Source organism: Camponotus floridanus, unplaced genomic scaffold, assembly GCF_003227725.1.
Source record: "Camponotus floridanus strain SB8 unplaced genomic scaffold, Cflo_v7.5 scaffold210, whole genome shotgun sequence".
Taxonomy (NCBI): domain Eukaryota; kingdom Metazoa; phylum Arthropoda; class Insecta; order Hymenoptera; family Formicidae; genus Camponotus; species Camponotus floridanus.
The window spans coordinates 181,005-202,465 of NW_020229338.1; the positions used below are offsets into that span (position 1 = coordinate 181,005).

The following is a 21,461-nucleotide window of genomic DNA, read 5'->3' on the forward strand; positions in this document are numbered from 1 at the left end:
ATATGCATATCTATTATCTTAATATTTAATAGCACCTAAATCATATATTGTCATACTATCAATGTTAAATAGGTAGCGAATTAATAATGATTAAATATGTACTTTTAGAACAATTTCCCATTTATAATCGATTATACCTTGTTTTTTCGCTGTACTTTGTTATTTATACTCCCTTTAAATTTCATTACAAAATTTTCCAATATATTGAGAGTCATGCTGTAAACAGTATGTGTTTAATATATAATAATAAAGTATAGTGCCTTTATTTAAGTTATACAATATTCTTGCATTTCTGTCAAAAGTTTTAATATTAAGAGTTTTTACATTATAATTTTTTATCACATATTTAACTATGTAATCATTTTTTATTTGCAATAATATGATTTATTTCTATTTTAAAATCATACTTGATCTCTGTTGTCATTACTTTATCTACTTCTATTTTAAGATCATATAATATTTATCACTCGCAAAAATAAATATTTTTAGGAAGTTTTATATTTTATATTAAAACATATGATTATATCAGAATTTTTTCCTATATTGAAGAACATGCATGTATATACAAATACACAAGATAAAATATACAAAAATATATTAGAAAAATACAATAATTAAGGAAAGAAAGAATAAAAGCTACAAAACGTTTATATTGCATAATTAATTTTATTGAAACTCTTAGAATCTTGAAAGAAATTTAAAAATTGTAGGAAATGCAAAAAATTCGAATGATATAATTCTCAATATGCTATATAATAATTTTATTATCATTAACTATATTGCAATCATTACTTTAATCTAATTTCTATTCTTAAAATTATCTTCTTTTATTTTAACATATAATTCGATATAATTTTTAATATTAGATTAAATTACAAGAATTATGTAATTATTACATATTCTCATTTTTACAATTAATTCTAAAAATATAAATATAAATAGCAAATTACAGCAACAATATAATATATAGCATACAATATATATAGCATAATATCATTTTATTTTAATTTTTAATTCGTAAATAATAACTTTGTAAAAAATGAATTATTTTTATTAAAAATAATTCAATTGCACTCTAATTAATTTTGTTATATGATCTGTCAGTAACTTCAAAGCATTTTTATAATGTTCTTAGTGAACATTAAGAAATGCTATTCTATCAAATTTAAAAAATTGATACAAATATTAATATTATTAATCCTAAAAATCTGACGAATCCGTTGAGGATAAATGTTTACATTTTAATTGAGTTGTTAATTGAGTTTATTTTAATTGAATGGTCTGTTGCTGAATTCCGAAAAAAAAATATTTATCTTTGTTAACCAATTTTACGGCTTTTATGTAATACACTTTGTCGTAGAGAATGATCATTTCTCATTACGACATTCCTTATGAGCTCTTCGGATGGTTGCTTAAGATCGTATGCCCAACCAATTTTTGCGCAGAAATCAATAAACATCGTAGTAAAATTTAAACTGTAATTGCCTAATTCGGCCGTCTTATAATCCCATGGAAACACGTGATGATAATTGTGCCAGCCTTCACCGAACGCTACAAAGGCAACGTATTTGTTTTCCGACGGATTTATGGACCTGTTTTTAAAATGCATACGATAAAATTACTTGTGCAATAAAGAGACACTGAAGCTTCTTTCAGTCAAGTTTATATAAACGCATTTGTGTAATTTCTATCTGCTTACATATCATATGGCTTTGAACCCCAAAGGTGAGCCACGCTGTTGACACTCCATATACAATTTAAACCGTAAACATAATGTATAATCTGTGCCATGAAAGCTCTGGACCAAGTTTCATTCCATCCGTAAACAGGCACCATTATAGGTACTAGAAAGGCAAAGATGAAGCTTAATATCGAGAAATATCTGCAAAGAAACATAAATTAATTAGTACACATATACAATTTCTCGTTATATGAAATCGTATGTTAAATGATCTTGTAAAAAAACTCCTGAAAAGAAAGAAGATTAACACGAAAGTGTAAAATTTAGAAAAAGGAATTGCTAAAATATTGTATTTAAAATAATAAATGCATTTTCAAAATGAATTATATGTATAAATATAAATAAATTTCACACACATCTTATATTCTTTTTCGTTTCTTAGATAATTATTTTAACATAATATAACATAATTAATATTTTTAAGACATGGACTTACTTGTAACCAAACATGACGACAGGATCTGCCAATATATTTCTCATATCGATTTGACGACCCTTTCGAATCACATCTGGATGTTTCTTCAACATCAACCAGCCAACGTGAGAGAAGAAAAATCCTCTGTTACTATTATGCGGATCCGCATCCGTATCCGTGTATTTATGATGCACTCTATGATCTCGAACCCAGTCAAAAAGATTATTCTATAAAAAATTATTACAAAGAAAATTTTTCCCCTCTAGCTCAAAAAATCAATTCAAAACTTGTTTACCTGGCCGGCCGAAACATAGCAAATCAAAAGTATAATTCTAAGCGGCCATTTTGCTTTGTAAGCTCGATGAGTCCAAAGACGATGAGCACCGGCAGTAATGCCTATCCCTCCTATCACAATTAGAATGAGCACTTGAGGCAAAAAGAATCAAATTAATTAATATATTTATAAAATTATACATAATTAATAATATAATTATACGTATTTTGTACGGATGTCATGTACTGATTGATCTACAATAAGTCCATTATAAAACGCTACTATAAATTATAACGATTTTAATTAAATTTAAGATATTAAATTTTTACAAAAAATTATATAAAGATTAAAATCTATCTTTGATTATACAATCAAATTTAACATTTTTAACTTGGATATCTTCAAAATGGAATCATATATGTATGTTTGTTCACAATGTGTTTGTGGTAATTGATATCCCTAAAAAATTACCCTTTTAAAAAAAAGGTAAAAAAAGGTGCTAAGTCCGCGTAAAAAACAGTATATGTATTTGCAAAATAGTGTATTATTAACTGTAAAAAACTACTGTATTGTATATCCTACAAAAATAATGATATCAAAAAAGTTGCGCTAAGTGAAAATAAAAGCTTATAAAAATACTTTAACCAAAAAAAGTTATACAAAATAGCTGATTTAATTTTCTACATTATATCCTAGAGAAATAATGATATCCAAAAATTACGCTAATTGAAAATAAAAACTTAAAATAATTTAACTAAAAAAAATTGTACAAAATAATTGTTTTAATTTCATACAAATAATATTAAAAAGTTGCGCCAATTGAATAAAAATTTTTACTATAAAATAGACATATTTCTTTTTTATTTTCAATATTAAAAGAAAAATGATATTAAATGAATTGTAATATATCTATTATAAAAAATCGAATTGAAAATATGAACAATCATATACATTGCAATAATCATATGCATATATCCTGAAAAGTTTAATTAAAAAAAAAAAGAAAATGATAATACAAAATACAAAATTAAAAATTATTTAAAAAATTAAAAATTAGAAATTAATAAATAAAAAATAAAAATTTATATAAAAATTAAAAATTAATACATATAAAAAAATTTTAGTTAAAAAACTTAGCGCTGCTAATTTCATTAGCACATTGGTTAGCGTAGCAGCGCTAAGTTTTTTAACTAAAATTTTTTTATATGTATTAATTTTTAATTTTAATATAAATTTTTATTTTTTATTTATTAATTTCTAATTTTTAATTTTTTAAATAATTTTTAATTTTGTATTTTGTATTATCATTTTCTTTTTTTTTTTTAATTAAACTTTTCAGGATATATGCATATGATTATTGCAATGTATATGATTGTTCATATTTTCAATTCGATTTTTTATAATAGATATATTACAATTCATTTAATATCATTTTTCTTTTAATATTGAAAATAAAAAAGAAATATGTCTATTTTATAGTAAAAATTTTTATTCAATTGGCGCAACTTTTTAATATTATTTGTATGAAATTAAAACAATTATTTTGTACAATTTTTTTTAGTTAAATTATTTTAAGTTTTTATTTTCAATTAGCGTAATTTTTGGATATCATTATTTCTCTAGGATATAATGTAGAAAATTAAATCAGCTATTTTGTATAACTTTTTTTGGTTAAAGTATTTTTATAAGCTTTTATTTTCACTTAGCGCAACTTTTTTGATATCATTATTTTTGTAGGATATACAATACAGTAGTTTTTTACAGTTAATAATACACTATTTTGCAAATACATATACTGTTTTTTACGCGGACTTAGCACCTTTTTTTACCTTTTTTTTAAAAGGGTAATTTTTTAGGGATATCACTCTTTTTTGTACTATATGTTAAACATCTCTAAATAAATGAGCAAAGAATCCGCCATCACCCCCGTCATATTTCATTAAAATTAGACGGTCCTCTTTGCTTACTATATAGATATTCAGATCCTTCAAACTTCTTTGCTACTCTTATTGCAAAAATAACGGATAACTACAAATCAATATGTCATTAGGAACCGTACACCTCTTTTCATTCAAAAACTAAGCATTTTAGAGAAAATCGTTTTGGACAAAAATTGTATGATTTTGAGGGGAACATAAGATGGTGTCATTGGTTTGACCTCGGATGGCATCGTTAAGGTCAGGTCAAGGACATCTTTAATTTCTTAAATGGAATCACCTATTTTTTATTGCATATTCTTATAGCTTATGTCGAGAGCTTTCCAAAACACTATAATAAAGTATTTTTTCATTGAGTACTTTTCGATTTATAAAACTTAAAATAAAAATCTTAATTTTACATAAACTATAAAATATCTAGTAAAATATTTATTTCTCGATTATCTTACCTTAATACTTTTATGTACAAAATAATGAGAGGAATCAATTAGTGTAAAAAAAGCACACAGTTGTTTTTAAGAAAAAATATGTAATTGTTAATTGCAAATTACATATTTTTTCTTCGGAACAATTATGTGTTTTTTTTTAGACCAATTGATTCCTCTCATTATTTTGTACATAAAAGTATTAAGGTAAGATAATCGAGAAATAAATATTTTACTAGATATTTTATAGTTTATGTAAAATTAAGATATTATTTTAAACCTTATAAATCAAAAAGTATTCAATGAAAAAATACTTTATTATAGTGTTTTGGAAAGCTCTCGACATAAGCTATAAGAATATGCAATAAAAAATAGGTGATTCCATTTAAGAAATTAAAGGTGTCCTTGACCTGACCTTAACGATGCCATCCAAGGTCAAACCAATGACACCATCTTATGTTCCCCTCAAAACCATACAATTTTTGTCTAAAACGTTTTTCTCTAAAATGCTTAGTTTTTGAAAGAAAAGGGGTGTACGGGTGGTCTAGGACACCCTGTATACAAGGTGTCCCATTTTAATCGATGGATCCAAATTTCTCCTAAACTACGCCAGCTACAAAAAAATGTTTCAGACAAAAGTTGTATGGCTTGAAGGGGGACATAAGGTGGTGTCATTGGTTTGACATTGAAGAGTCACCTAAAGGTTACGTGAAGATCACATCCAATTTTTTAAATAGGACACCCTATATGCTTTTACATATTCTTATAGTTCATCTCGAGAGCTTTCCAAAACACTATAATTAAGTTAGTTTTCATTAAATAGTTTTCGAGTTATGAGGCTTGAAATCATTTCTTAATTTTACATAAATCGTAAAATATCTAGTAAAATATTCATTTTTTGTTTAACTTATCTTAATACTTTTGTGTACAAAATAATAAGAGGAATCAATTGGGGTGTAAAAAAAACATATAACTGTTCCGAGGAAAAAAATATGTAATTTGCAATTAACAATTCCATATTTTTTCTTAAACAACTGAATGTTTTCTTTACACCATTTGATTCTGCTTATTATTTTGTACGTAAAAGTATTAAGATAAAAGTATTAAGTATAAAAGTATTAAGATAAGATCATCGAAAAATGAATATTTTACTAGATATTTTACGACTTATGTAAAATTAAGAAATAATTTCAAGTCTCATAACTTGAAAACTACTTAATGAAAATTAACTTAATTATAGTATTTCGGAAAACTCTCGAGATGAACTAAAAAAATATGCAAAAGCATATAGGAAGTCCCATTTAAAAAGTTGAATGTGATCTTCACGTAATCTTCAGGTGACTTTTCAATGCCAAACCAATGACACCACCTTATGTTCCCCTTCAAGCCATACAACTTTTGTCTGAAACATTTTTTTGTAGCTGATGTAGTTTAGGAGAAATTTGGATCCATCGATTAAAATGAGACACCCTGTATATAATAGTCTTAACATCACGGAGCGCCGCTAGCGCAATCTTACGTCGAATGCGGCAAACGTACAACTTTTTACGCTTGCGCATTGGGGACTTGGGCGACGATGACCAAGGAGACGTTTCTTAATGAAAATTTTTCATATTTCGACTTTGGATCATAATATTGCTGTTCACGATGCACGTAGAGCAAAAATAAAGACACTTTTCTTATATAAATCAACCTCAAGCTATCCATTAAGCCTAATAAGAATTCGATCCGTTCAGCGATTATTTCAATATGATAATCTCGAACATCTCCAACTATCCGACTCGCGTAATGATACACGGCGCGTCTTGTTGCTTACGCGGGACTTAGCACAAGACACTACCGTGTCTCTTGATAAGTGACTGACGCAATGTCTGTAATGAAATCAAAGTTATACAATAGAAATGAAAGCTCTGGCTTGTCTGCTGTCAAATTTTTATCATGCTTCTCTTTTATCACGTACGTCTAATCGATTTGCTTTCAGTCAGTTAATGTCGACTTACTTTCAATCAGTTAATGTCGATTTCTGTAGTTAATAACTACGGCTTTCTTAGTAAACATGCGATACACATTCAATGAAATTATTATATATGTGAAAAGTTTACATATATTTGTAAAAGAGTATTTAAAAAAATAATCAGTCTTATATATATTGAAAAAAGGATAAATTTCATCTTTTTATTTAAATATTTTTTCCTATAAGTTAAAAATTCGAATTAATAGAAGTTGTAATCTTCCAAAGAATACTCACTCCAAATGTTTGTCCTGAAATCTTTGCACCATTCAAAAGTGAAACAAGCATACAACATGCTGATATGAAGGAAAATAATAAATATGGCATTAAACCACTTCACTTCAGTCTTGAATTTAAACAATCCTTCAGATTTTATACATGTTTCGTCTCGGTTTTGCATATCATCCGTGATGATTGAAGATTCCTCTTTTTCTTCGCAAAAATTTTTCTCCGCTTGCATTTCAGGATTCGAGGTATTGGGTGCCATCTCGTTTATGAAAATCACTGACTCGGTAATTCAAAATCCTAAAAAAATTACCTTTTCAAAAAAAGATAAAAAAAAGAAGTCGAGTCATCTCAGTAGTAAAACATTATTATATAGAACTACTTTACAAAAAATTATTTTAATAAAAAATTGCTGTATTAAAAAATTGTGTAAAATAGTTGTCATAACTATCTATAAAAATTAATGATATATTTAAATACAAAATTACGTCGAGAATAAAAGAGTGCGATTTTATTTTATGTTTATCAACAGTGTGTGTGTGTGTGTGTGTGTGTGTGTGTGTGCGCGCGCGCGCGCGCGCGTGTGTCTCTCTCTCTCTGTGTCTGTGTGTGTGTGTTTGTGTGTGTGTGTTAGATATGATTGACTGCTGATAAATAATTAAATGAAGAAAAATTATGTTTATATTTTCGTCGAAAGTTATTACATCTTTGTCGTAAAAGTCAGAATCCCGATTTCTTCAACGATAAACAGTTGATTCACGTAGCTCGTAATTTAAAAAATTTTAATTATTAAAAAACTCGACGCTGCCAAATTTATTTATATATTATTCAGCAGAAATAAATTTCGTGTACCAATTTTTTTTATGTGAGGGATTACTGCCCAGGTAGCAAGCACACGTCATTTTGACGTTCCAAACTAGTCATTTTTGGTCATATGTCGTCAAAATGACTGATTATTGTTACATAACTTTATATTGACGTCTTGCTATAACATTATTTTGACGTCATTTTTCAGTCATGAAGTGACGATTATTTTATTATGAATGTCATTAGTTAGTACATCGATCCCATAAAAAAAATCTTTTAAAATTTTTTATATGACATGACTTATTTCGCGATCAGACTTTTTATATATATATATATATATATATATATATATATACACACACACACACACACACACATATATATATATATATATATATATATACAGGGTGGGGCATTTATCTTGAGACAAGATAATATCTCAATTGGAGTCGATTATTTTGAAAAAAGTTTTAGACAAAAGTTGTAGGGCATTAAAGAGGCTATCGAAAGGTCCATATTACAACTTCCGGTCTAGACCGGAAGTGGCGTTTTTTGATCAGAATTCGTTTTTTTAAACGGAAACACCCATTTTTTGCAGCGGATTTCGATTGGAAATCGAAAAAAAAATACTTTTTGTTCTTATTATTTTTTCGATTTCACCCATATTTTGGCCATAAAAAACAAAAAAACACAAAAATCTTGAGATAACGGAGTATTGGAATCCCTTTTTTAACTTTAAGGTTGAAAAACTGTACAACTATTAACTACTTTTAGCACTACCCAGGAATAACGACGTGGACGTAGTAGTTTTTTATCCCCTTTGGGGTGCTTGTTTTAGGTGAGTCCTCTTGCCTCTCACAATTTGGTATGATTGTCTTATCTGTTTGAAATTAATTTAATTTAATAAGTGCTCAAATTGGCGACCTTCGACTTCAATGCACTTATTGATCCGAACTTCCATAGATCGTACACAACTGCGGAGTACATCAGGTGATATTTTGGCACAAGCATTTCGGATTCGTTGCATCATATTTTCACGAGATGTTGGCACTTCTTTGTAAACTTCGCTCTTTATGTAACCCCATAAATAAAAGTCTGGAGACGTAAGGTCTGGAGATCTTGCTGGCCAATTTACTGGACCCCCTCTACCGATCCAGCGTCCATTGAATTCGCGATCCAAAACTTCAGGAGCAGTTCGGGAGTAATGCGATGGACATCCATCGTGTTGAAACCACATTTGTTGTCTTACATTTAAGGGTACGTCGCGAAATTCCAGAATCGCGTGCAATTTGTCGAGTACTGACATGAGGGTCAACATTTACTGCAGCTAATACAGCAATTTCATTGTCAGTTCCAGTAACTAGGTTTCGACGGGCTCTTTTTCTCTTAGACACACTTCCCTCTTGTAGAAATTGTGTAACAACCCGATAAAAAGATGCTCGAGATCGCACGTTATCCGGAAAACGTTCAGCATAAAGTGTAACGGCATCGTCAACATTTCTACCACATTCACCATAAATAAGAATCATTTCTATCTTCTCTTCTACAGAAACAGCCTCCATTTTAAAAAAAGTTTTGCACTGACAAAATTTGAAAAGATAATCTGATTTCAGAAAAAAAATTAGGATAAATGAAATGGGGTAAATATCCCCTATATTAAATTTAAAAACTCACGAAAAAAGAAAACGAAAATACAAAAAAATGTCAATTATGCCTTTTCAAAGTAATCCGTTAAATCTTTTTCTAGTTTATTAAGTTTAGATTAAAAATCACCACCCCATGAAAAAGTAGTCTGTATTTTACATGTGATATATGCTATCCAAAGTGTTTTGGCCTCCTGGACACAACCCCAACAAAGTACTCCGTTATCTCAAGATTTTTGTGTTTTTTTTTGTTTTTTATGGCCAAAATATGGGTTAAATCGAAAAAATAATAAGAACAAAAAGTATTTTTTTCGATTTCCAATCGAAATCCGGCAAAAAATAAAAAAAAAAAAAATTCGTCAAAAAATATTTTCGATTTTACAAAATAATCGACTTCCCAATCGAGAATATTATCTTGTCTCAAGATAAATGCCCCACCCTGTATATATATATATATATATACAGGGTCTACCAAAAGTGTGGAAACCCCTAAATATCTCGGAAAATATACGTTTTACAGAAAAGTGTTTCCAACAAAAGTTGTAGGGTTTAAGAAGATCTATATACTGATTCTATCAGTTTGATCTTGGATGGCGTCGTCAAGGTTAGGTCAAGGTCACATTGACTTTTTTAAATGACACCCCCTACATTTGATTGCATATTCTTATAGCTTAATTCAAGAGCTTTCCAAAACACTATAATAATGTTCATTTTTATTAAGTACTTTGCGAGTTATGAGGGTTGAATGATAGAGTAGCGCCGGTATTAACATTATCCAAGGTGTACTACATGGAGGTTACTCGCTCGGATTTGCATCTGTTGTGTGTGTGATCCAGCTAACTAAGGCAAGATCGATTCCTCAACATATCCTCATATTTCGCTGAAGTCAAATTGCCAAAAAATTGCTCCATAAAACGTGTATGAAACGTCTCGTTAGTTCCTTCATTTACCGCTATGTGACGCACTACATGCAGTCTAACTCGCATTTAAAATTCAACTAAGAATGTATAAAGCTATCAAAGAACGAGCACCTTCTAACTTCAGCTTTGAGCAAGCAGAAATTAATTGTTATCGTCCAAATACAACGTACGATTAATTAAAATTAAACGTTTTAAAAATGGCTGGCGACTTGTCGGAACGTGAAAGAATCACTATCCTCATGATGCGTGGATGGGGTGATAACGAAAGATCGTTCTCTGATGTCGTTCGATTATTTAATGACACGTATCCGAACTGTCGAATTAATAAGTCCACTGTGTTAAAAACAATAGAACGTTTTAGACAAACTGGTAGCGTAAGAAATCGCTCTAAGTCAGGAAGACCATTGTCTGCAACCAACGAAGAAAAACAACTTGATGTTCTGCAGACATTTATTGAAGATCCCAATTCTAGTGTTCAGAGAGTCGCTCAAACTCACGATATTGCTCCCATGTCGGTTTGGAGAATTTTAAAGAAGAACAAGTTCCATCCATATAAATTGCAATACGTTCAAGAATTGCAAAACGGAGATGAGGAGCGTCGTATACATTTCTGTGAAAGAATGATGGCACTAATAGATGTCCGGCCCATCTTCCCTTATCAAATTGTTTTCACAGACGAGGCAACTTTTACCTTAACGGGAGAAGTTAATAATCAAAATTTTCGTTTCTGGTCAGATGAGAATCCGAATTGGGTGCGGGAAACTCACACACAACATCCACAAAAAATAAATGTATGGTGCGGAATAATAGATGGCTATTTAATAGGGCCGTTTTTTTTTGAAGAATATTTGAACGCTCAAAGGTATGAGAGATTACTTGTTGATCAAATAATTCCAGCCATACAGAATACTTTTCCAAATAATTTCCAAGAAATATGGTTTCAGCATGATGGAGCTCCTGCTCATTTTGGTGCAGGACCACGTCGTATTTTAAATGAGACTTTTCCGCTACGGTGGATAGGAAGAAGGAACGGAAATGAGGGAGGAGAGGATTGGCCACCTCGGTCACCAGATCTAACTCCTCTTGATTATTATCTATGGGAATATCTGAAGAGTAAGGTTTACAGAACAAAACCTAAAACCATTCACGAATTGATACAGCGAATAAGGGATGAAATGGCTTTGATACCTTTTGAAACGAATCGTAAAGTCATTTCTACATTCTACCAAAGATTAGCATATTGTCAGGAAGTAAATGGCAGCCACTTTCAGCATTTACTTTAACACATTGAAACACATTTGCAATCGTTTGGTGCAACCTAACCTGATCTCTGTATACACGCACCGCACGCACGCACACGCACACATTTCGAACAATTATTATGATAAATGAGCATCCACAAATTTATTTACTGTTTACTATGTCGATTGCTTTCCAGGTCTTTAAATGCTCGATTGTAATTTGGTTGGGTCTTTGCTTTTGCTGACTGGATCCACGACCGATCTTGCCTTAGTTAGCTGGATCACACACACAACAGATGCAAATCCGAGCGAGTAACCTCCATGTAGTACACCTTGGATAATGTTAATACCGGCGCTACTCTATCATTCAACCCTCATAACTCGCAAAGTACTTAATAAAAATGAACATTATTATAGTGTTTTGGAAAGCTCCTGAATTAAGCTATAAGAATATGCAATCAAATGTAGGGGGTGTCATTTAAAAAAGTCAATGTGACCTTGACCTGACCTTGACGACGCCATCCAAGGTCAAACTGATAGAATCAGTATATAGATCTTCTTAAACCCTACAACTTTTGTTGGAAACACTTTTCTGTAAAACGTATATTTTCCGAGATATTTAGGGGTTTCCACACTTTTGGTAGACCCTGTATATATATATACACATATATATACAGGGTGCTTCCACAACATACAGATCGGTAAGTCGGGTTGCCTATCTGACGATCGGTCTTCTTTTACCGACCTTGCATAATTGAAAAATAATAAAATCAGAGGATCGATCATGTAATTTTTTTTCATGAAAAGTGAAAAAATTCCTTGATTGATACATTGAATGCAAATCCGTAGGGAATGAGGAAAGTAAAATCAGCTTTTAACATTGATATAGTGTAATTATAATATTTAATAACATAAATAACATTATATAAAGAAGATCTTAAAAATAAAATTCGAAAGGCGTGTGCGGAAATCACTCCTCCGATAATTCGGAGAGTAAGGAAAAATTTTATGCGGAGGATTGCTTTATGTTTAGAAGAGAATGGCGGTTACATTGAGCATATATTGTAAACATTAAAAAATAGTTTTTTGTTTAAATTTATTATATTTTATCTGTGTTATTATATTTCAATTGTGTCATTTTATGTTATTAATGTTATTTAAGTTATTTATGTTATTAAATATAATGTTATTTATGTTATTAAATATTACAATTACACTATATCAATGTTAAAAGCTGATTTCACTTTTCTCATTCCCTACGGATTTGCATTCAAGGTATCAATCAAGGAATTTTTTCACTTTTCACGAAAAAAAGTTACATGATCGATCCTCTGATTTTATTATTTTTCAATTATGCGAGGTCGGTAAAAGAAGACCTATCGTCAGATAGGCAACCCGACTTACCGATCTGTATGTTGCGGAAGCACCCTGTACATATAAAATATATATACATATAAAAATGTAATTTGCAATTAACAATTCCATATTTTTTCTTAAAAACAACTGTATGTTTTCTTTACACCAATTGATTTCTCTCATTATTTTGTATATAAAAGTATTAAGGCAAGATAATCGAAAAATGAATGGTTTACTAGATATATTATGGTTTATGTAAAATTAAGAAATTATTTCAAGCCTTATAACTCAAAAAGTACTTAATGAAAAGGTACTTAATTATAGTGTTTTGGAAAGCTCTCGAGATAAGCTACGAGAATATGCAATGAAAAATAGGGGGTTCCATTTGAAGAAATTGAAGGTAACCTTTATGTGACCTTCAAATGACTATCCAAGGTCAAATTTTTGCCACTCATCTTCTGTCCCACTCGAAGTCAAGCAACTTTTATTTGAAACATTTTGTTGTACATTCAAATATAAAAAAAGTTATTGGGGTGGATAAATAAAAATGGCTCATCCTGTATAAAAAATTTTAAATATTAAAAAATTGTATCTCCAATAAATTAATAATTAATATTCATTTTTGTAATAAAATATGGATTACTTTAAAAAGACGAATCCTAAAGTCTGCTTAACTTCGTCTTGATAATTCGGAATTATTATATAATCCACTTTTCTCTCAAAGGAAAGAAAAGTCCTCTCAAAAATATTCTTCGAATTACTCCAATAATTTTTCAAGTACGCAGTGACATTTTCAGCAATGTATTGCACGAATTTCACATACGGTACTATTTGCATTCTGCACCACTGACTGTCTCAGAAAAGCTAATCTGATGTAAATTAGATACTACGAATGCTACATTATCTATGGACATTGAAGGAGTCTCGTGAAAGTATGTCAACACATATCATTGGATAAAAGTTTAGACTCTCTTATCGGCATATTCGACAAAACATTGTATTGTTTATTATGTATTACAGAAATATTATATGAGACTCTAAATTCTGGCTCGCCCCAAAATGAAAATATTCTCCGGATTTTCCTCAGTTGAAATCCTGTTGCAACGAACCATCTGCAATTAACATATGTTAACAGAGGTAAGAGCTGAAAAGTGTACGACAGGATTTGTTGTTAATATTCTTCTCTTTTACCCTTCATCGCTTTTTTCGTTTGTATACGACGTTTCAAAAAAATCTCTTAAGCTATTAATTGAAGTATGAAATTTCACATGTAGATTGTAAAGTGGTCCAGGTAATATAACATCATCGAATTTCAAAGAGGCAGTTTCTCCTTTAACATATAACTTCGGTACATAGAATTCTCTGTGGTCAGTCCGCCTTAAATTCGCTTCCATTATATTTATAAAATTTGATGCAGTAAGATTTATGTTTTGCATTGCATATGTATAAATGTTAATATTGACTTCACCGGATAAAATATCCATTATGACTTTATAATTTATATCATAATGCAAAGGTACGGAATCTGACAAAGGATACTTAAATCCGTCGGGTGGCATAATATTCAAGTTTCCGTCAATAGGAAAAGCCATAGCGAAAATGCATATTAAAGCATCACTTAATAATAGTTTTAGGAATGTCATGTTAAATTCTTTATAGATATCTGTAAAAGCATCTCTTTATTAAAAGGGAACAATACAAACAAGACTAATCTGTCGAATTTTACATAAGAAAGGAGAAAATAAACAAAATATATATTTATTTTTAGTAAACAAATATGATTAATTGGAAACAAGATTAAAAATAAAATTGATGGAAAAATACAAAATAAATATTTTTTATTAAAAGATATTTTTTATTTGAAAAAATAGTTTAACTTCATATCTATAAATATCTATAAATATTATTTATATTTTTAAGATATAAGGATATAAATATAATTTTTAATTTTTTTTAACAATATATTGTAGTATTATATATGTATAAAGTAAGTTAGAGCGTCCTCTCAGATAGATCTTTTTCAAATCTTTTTGAAAATATGTTAAACTTAAAATGTGAAAGCATTAAAATATTTAAGAAATAATGGATTTATATACAAGTTTTATATACAAGTTTAGCTTTATTCGTGATAATTCGATGTCTACTGGCATGTTATATTCTAAATCTATTTGTCCTTTCTGATCTTAAGAGAGATAAAAAACGAATGAAAACAACAAATCGAACAGTCGTTGCGAAATTGAATTTATTTGTATTTCTTTCTATTTGTATTTCAAAGAAGGGATGAATAATATTAAACATTTTTTACACATTTTATAATAACTAATGTGAAATTAAACATAATAATTTTTTAACATTAAGATTTTGTTTTGATTTAAAATATTTTATAGTAAAAATAATCAATCAAGATGCTGTTATAATACATATCTGAGAATGTCTTAATATTAGTTATATGCAAAGTATAATGAAAATAGTATATTTATAATATAAGGTGTGTATTAATGCCCATTTAAAAACAGAAGAAAAATGTCTTTTAGAATATAAAAGCGCTGCCTATGTGTTTTCTTTACATTATGCATGCATTCAAAGAGAGATATAAAAATATTTTTATCTAATAACTTACCTTATTTAATAAACTAGCTACGAATTCATTAGCGTCAAAAGCACCTGAGTACAGTCGTAATGTTTTCGCTTCGAGAAATCATCGATAAATGACGGCATTCTCGGCGTACGAACAGTAATACGTAGGAGAATAGAGTGTCATGTAAATATTTCTTTTCTTAAGGTTATAACACGCAAGTATCTTATCCATCGATAGAACTCAATACGTACTGCAGACATTTTTGCATTGTCTTCATATTTACACAATTTTCTTGAATATAAAATTAATCAAGATATTGTATTTTCTAAATAAGAAGAAATATTCTATATTTATAACAAAAAATATATGCAGGGTTTCGAAGAAAAGGGTAGATAAAAAAATGAAGTCGAGTCATCTCAGTAGTAAAACATTATTGCATAAAACTATTTTACAAAAAATTATTTTAATAAAAAATTGCTGTATTAAAAAAAATTGTGTAAAATAGTTGTCATAACTATCTACAAAAATTAATGATATATTTAAATAGAAAATTATGTCGAGAATAAAATAGTGCGATTTCATTTTATGTTTATCAACAGTGTGTGTGTGTGTGTGTGTGCGTGTGCGTGTGCGTGTGCGCGCGCGTGTGTGTATGTGTGTGCGTGTGTGTGTGTGTGTGTGTGTTAGATGTGATTGACTGCTGATAAATAATTAGATGAAGAAAAATTATGTTCATATTTTTGTCGAAAGTTATTACGTCTTTGCCGTAAAAGTCAGAATCCCGATTTCTTCAACGATGAACAGTTGATTCATGTAGTTCGTAATTTAAAAAATTTTAATTATTAAAAAACTCGACGCTTCTAAATAATATACAAATAAATTTGGCAGCGTGGAGTTTTTTAATAATTAAAATTTTTTAAATTACGAATTACATGAATCAACTGTTCATCGTTGAAGAAATCGGGATTCTGACTTTTACGACAAAGACGTAATAACTTTCGACAAAAATATAAACAATTTTTCTTCATCTAATTATTTATCAGCAGTCAATCACATCTAACCACACCACACCACGCACGCACCACCGCACGCACGCACCACGCACGCACGCACGCACGCACGCACGCACGCACGCACGCACGCACGCACGCCACGCACGCACGCACGCACGCACGCACGCACGCACGCACGCACGCACGCACGCACGCCACGCACGCACGCACGCACGCACGCACGCACGCACGCACGCACGCACGCACGCCACGCACGCACGCACGCACGCACGCACGCACGCACGCACGCACGCACGCACGCACGCACGCACGCACGCACGCACGCACGCACGCACGCACGCACGCACGCCACGCACGCACGCACGCACGCACGCACGCACGCACGCACGCACGCACGCACGCACGCACCGCACGCACGCACGCACGCACGCACGCACGCACGCACGCACGCCACGCACGCACGCACGCACGCACGCACGCACGCACGCACGCACGCACGCACGCCGCACGCACGCACGCACGCACGCACGCACGCACGCACGCCACGCACGCACGCACGCACGCACGCACGCACCGCACGCACGCACGCACGCACGCACGCACCGCACGCACGCACGCACGCACGCCACGCACGCACGCACGCACGCACGCACGCACGCACGCCACGCACGCCACGCACGCACGCACGCACGCACGCCACGCACGCACGCACGCACGCACGCACGCACCACGCACGCACGCACGCCCACGCACGCACGCACGCACGCACGCACGCACCAGCCACGCACGCACGCACGCACGCACGCACGCACGCACGCACGCACCCACGCACGCACCCGCACGCACGCACGCACGCACGCACGCACGCCGCACGCACGCACGCCACGCACGCACGCACGCACGCACGCACGCACCCACGCACGCACGCACGCCACGCACGCACGCACGCACGCACGCACGCACGCACGCCGCACGCCACGCACGCACGCCACGCACGCACGCACGCACGCACGCACGCACGCACGCACGCACGCACGCACCACGCACGCACGCACGCACGCACGCACGCACGCACGCACGCACGCACGCACGCACGCACGCAACGCACGCACGCCACGCACGCACGCCACGCACGCACCACGCACGCACGCCACCGCACGCACCACGCACGCACGCACGCACGCACGCACGCACGCACGCCACGCACGCACGCACGGCACGCCACGCACGCACGCACGCACGCACGCACGCACGCACGCACGCACGCACGCACGCACGCACGCACGCACGCCACGCACGCACGCACGCACGCACGCACGCCACGCACGCACCACGCACGCCACGCACGCACGCACGCCGCACGCACGCACGCACGCACGCCACGCACCACGCACGCACGCCCCACCGCACGCACGCACCCGCACGCACGCCACGCACGCACGCACGCACCGCACCACGCACCGCACGCACCACGCACGCACGCCCCGCCGCACGCACGCCACGCACGCCACGCCAACGCACGCACGCACGCCACGCACGCCACCGCACGCCACGCACGCACGCACGCACGCACGCACGCACGCACGCACGCACGCACCGCACGCACGCACGCACGCACGCAACGCACGCACGCCACGCACGCACGCACGCACGCACGCACGCACGCACGCACGCACGCCACGCACGCCGCACGCACGCACGCACGCACGCACCACGCACGCACGCCACGCACGCACGCACGCACGCACGCACGCACGCACGCACGCACGCACGCACGCACGCACGCACGCACGCACGCACGCACCACGCACGCACGCACGCACGCACGCACGCACGCACGCACGCACGCACGCACCGCACGCACGCACGCACGCACGCACGCACGCACGCACGCACGCCCACGCACCACGCCACGCACGCACGCACGCACGCACGCACGCCCACGCACGCACGCACGCACGCACGCACGCACGCACGCACGCACGCACGCCACGCACGCCACGCACGCACGCACGCACGCACGCACGCACGCCACGCACGCACGCACGCCACGCACGCACGCACGCACGCACGCACGCACGCACGCACGCACGCACGCACGCACGCACGCACGCACGCACGCACGCACGCACGCACGCACGCACGCACGCACGCACGCACGCACGCACGCACGCACCACGCACGCACGCACGCACGCACGCACGCACGCACGCACGCACGCACGCACCGCACGCACGCACGCACGCACGCACGCACGCACGCCACGCACGCACGCACGCACGCACGCACCGCACGCACGCACGCACGCACGCACGCACGCACGCACGCCACGCACGCACGCACGCACGCACGCACGCACGCACGCACGCACGCCACGCACGCACGCACGCACGCAACGCACGCACGCACGCACGGCACGCACGCACGCACGCACGCACGCACGCACGCACGCACGCCACGCACGCACGCACGCACGCACGCACGCACGCACCGCACGCACGCACGCACGCACGCACGCACGCACGCACGCACGCACGCACGCACGCACGCACGCACGCACGCACGCACGCACGCACGCACGCACGCACGCACGCACGCACGCACGCACGCACGCACGCACGCACCGCACGCACGCACGCACGCACGCACGCACGCACGCACGCCACGCACCACGCACGCACGCACGCACGCCACGCACGCACGCACGCACGCACGCACCACGCACGCACGCACGCACGCACGCACGCACGCACGCACGCCACGCACGCACGCACGCGAAAAGTGTTAATCGAAAAGTGAATATTTTACAAGATATTTTACGGTTTATGTAAAATTAAGAAATGATTTGAAGCATCATAACTCGATAAATGCTTGAAGGAAAAATATTTTATTATAGTGTTTTGGAAAGCTCTCGAGGTCAGCTATAAGAATATACAATCAAAAATAGGGGTTCCTATTTAAAAAAAAGACTTTGACCTTCAAATAACCTTGAAGGTCAAGCTCAAGGTCAAATTGAAGGTCACCGTTGAATTCCTCATTGAAAATTACTTCAGAAATGACCTTGACCTTTTTCAAAAATACCTTACATGAGAAAATATTCAGCCGTCCCGGGACTTAATTGACACCCTGTATATATATACATATATATATATATACAGCGTGTGTCAAAAGTTCCGGGACGGCTGGATAATTTGAAAAATATGCATCACAGAGGAAAATGACTTAGACAAAAGTTGTAGGATTTTTCCCGGGCAATCCGACGGTGACCTTAGATTTGACCTTGAATAGTCATTTGAAGGTCACATAAAGATTACCTTCAATTTCTTAAATGGAACCCCCTATTTTTCATTGCATATTCTTGTAGCTTATCTCGAGAGCTTTCCAAAACACTATAATTAAGTACCTTTTTATTAAGTCCTTTTTGAGTTATAAGGCTTGAAATAATTTCTTAATTTTATATAAACCATAAAATATCTAGTAAACCATTCATTTTTCGATTATCTTACCTTCATACTTTTATGTACAAAATAATGAGAGGAATCAATTGGTGTAAAGAAAACATACAGTTGTTTTTAAGAAAAAATATGGAATTGTTAATTGCAAATTACATATTTTTTCTTAGAAACAACTATGTGTTTTCTTTACACCAATTGATTCCTCTCATTATTTTGTACATAAAAGTATGGAGGTAAGATAATCGAAAAATGAATGGTTTACTAGATATTTTATGGTTTACGTAAAATTAAGAAATTATTTCAAGCCTTATAACTCAAAAAGTACTTAATAAAAAGGTACTTAATTATAATGTTTTGGAAAGCTCTCGAGATAAGCTACAAGAATATGCAATGAAAAATAGGGGGTTCTATTTAAGATTTCAAACTTGCCCCCCCTCACCGCCCAGGGGGAGGGGTGGGGGGGCTGATTTTAACGTCATTGTACGTCCCTCTCGAAATGACGAAATTTTGATTCTAACCATTTTTTCGTAGTGTGCTTATTTTTCGAGTTATTTGGCTGCCTAAGTTAAAATGGGTCACCCTGTATATATATATATATATATATATTTATATATTTATTTATTTATATTTATATTTGTTATATATTATATTTTTATATTTATTATATTATATTTATGAAATAGAGAGACGAATTGAAAAGTTTAATATTACTGGCAATAACGAAATGAATATTACTGAGATATTACTGAAATAGTCAAAATTATTAACTCATTCTTTCTATAAAATATTACTGATTTACAGCGCTGTACTTATATAATAATTACTGTAATCAGTCATTATTTACTGTTTTTCAGTGATAATACACTGATTCACTTTTAGAGAGTGCTTTATTCGACAACATTATTAAATATATTATTATGCTAAGAGAAAGACGTCAAAATGCGGTACATGTCATGATGTCAGGAATCTGTGACATTAGATCGTCACTTTTACGTCTTAAAAACGTCAATTCGTGATGTCAAGAATAATCAGTGAATGACCAATTTGAAACATCAAAATGACGTGTGCTTGCTACCTGGGTGATTGCAATTGCAATAAATTAATCGATACATAGGTAGCAATTATTTGGATAAGTATTACATTCGATATGCATGGTCGATTCAAATAATTGACATCTATAGGTACTTTCCGACATCAATCGCGTTCTGATGATTAAATAATCGGATTCACACATGATGCGCATAAAGTGACAGAAAATGTATAATAATATGAGTAACATGAACTATACATTTTCTGTCACTTCATGCGCATCATGCGTGAATCGGAAAGTATATTATGTACCGATCAATTCATTCCAATTACAGTCGGTAATTTCTCGCATGATAAAAAAATTATACATCTCTCGTCGTCACGAGAACAC

At 35.2% G+C, this 21,461-nt stretch overlaps 1 protein-coding gene across 2 annotated transcripts; it reads right to left on the reverse strand.

Annotated features, from left to right (window-relative positions):
* Positions 1–1,206: 1,206 nt before the first annotated feature.
* Positions 1,207–7,336, reverse strand: LOC112637847 (acyl-CoA Delta(11) desaturase-like). Of its 2 annotated transcripts, none has more exons than XM_025408503.1 (5): positions 7,041–7,336; positions 2,452–2,561; positions 2,178–2,383; positions 1,700–1,882; positions 1,207–1,592 (listed from the first exon to the last, which is right to left on the reverse strand). In XM_025408503.1, exons 1-5 carry the CDS (start codon positions 7,288–7,290, stop codon positions 1,319–1,321), a joined length of 1,023 nt encoding a protein of 340 aa, XP_025264288.1. In that variant the 5' UTR covers positions 7,291–7,336; the 3' UTR covers positions 1,207–1,318. The 2 variants fall into 2 exon arrangements, with proteins under 2 accessions (XP_025264288.1, XP_025264287.1); XM_025408502.1 differs by having other exon boundaries at positions 2,452–2,582.
* Between the last annotated feature and the right edge of the window lie 14,125 nt (positions 7,337–21,461).

Bases quoted from the DNA above. Each gene is read 5' to 3' on its own strand.
- LOC112637847 (XM_025408502.1), bottom strand. From the start codon at position 7,290: ATGGCACCCAATACCTCGAATCCTGAAATGCAAGCGGAGAAAAATTTT. The intron at 2,583-7,040 runs GTGAGTATTCTT...TTTTGCCTCAAG, and splicing joins TTTCAGGACAAACATTTGGA to TGCTCATTCTAATTGTGATA. The intron at 1,593-1,699 runs GTAAGCAGATAG...TTTTAAAAACAG, and splicing joins GGTTCAAAGCCATATGATAT to GTCCATAAATCCGTCGGAAA.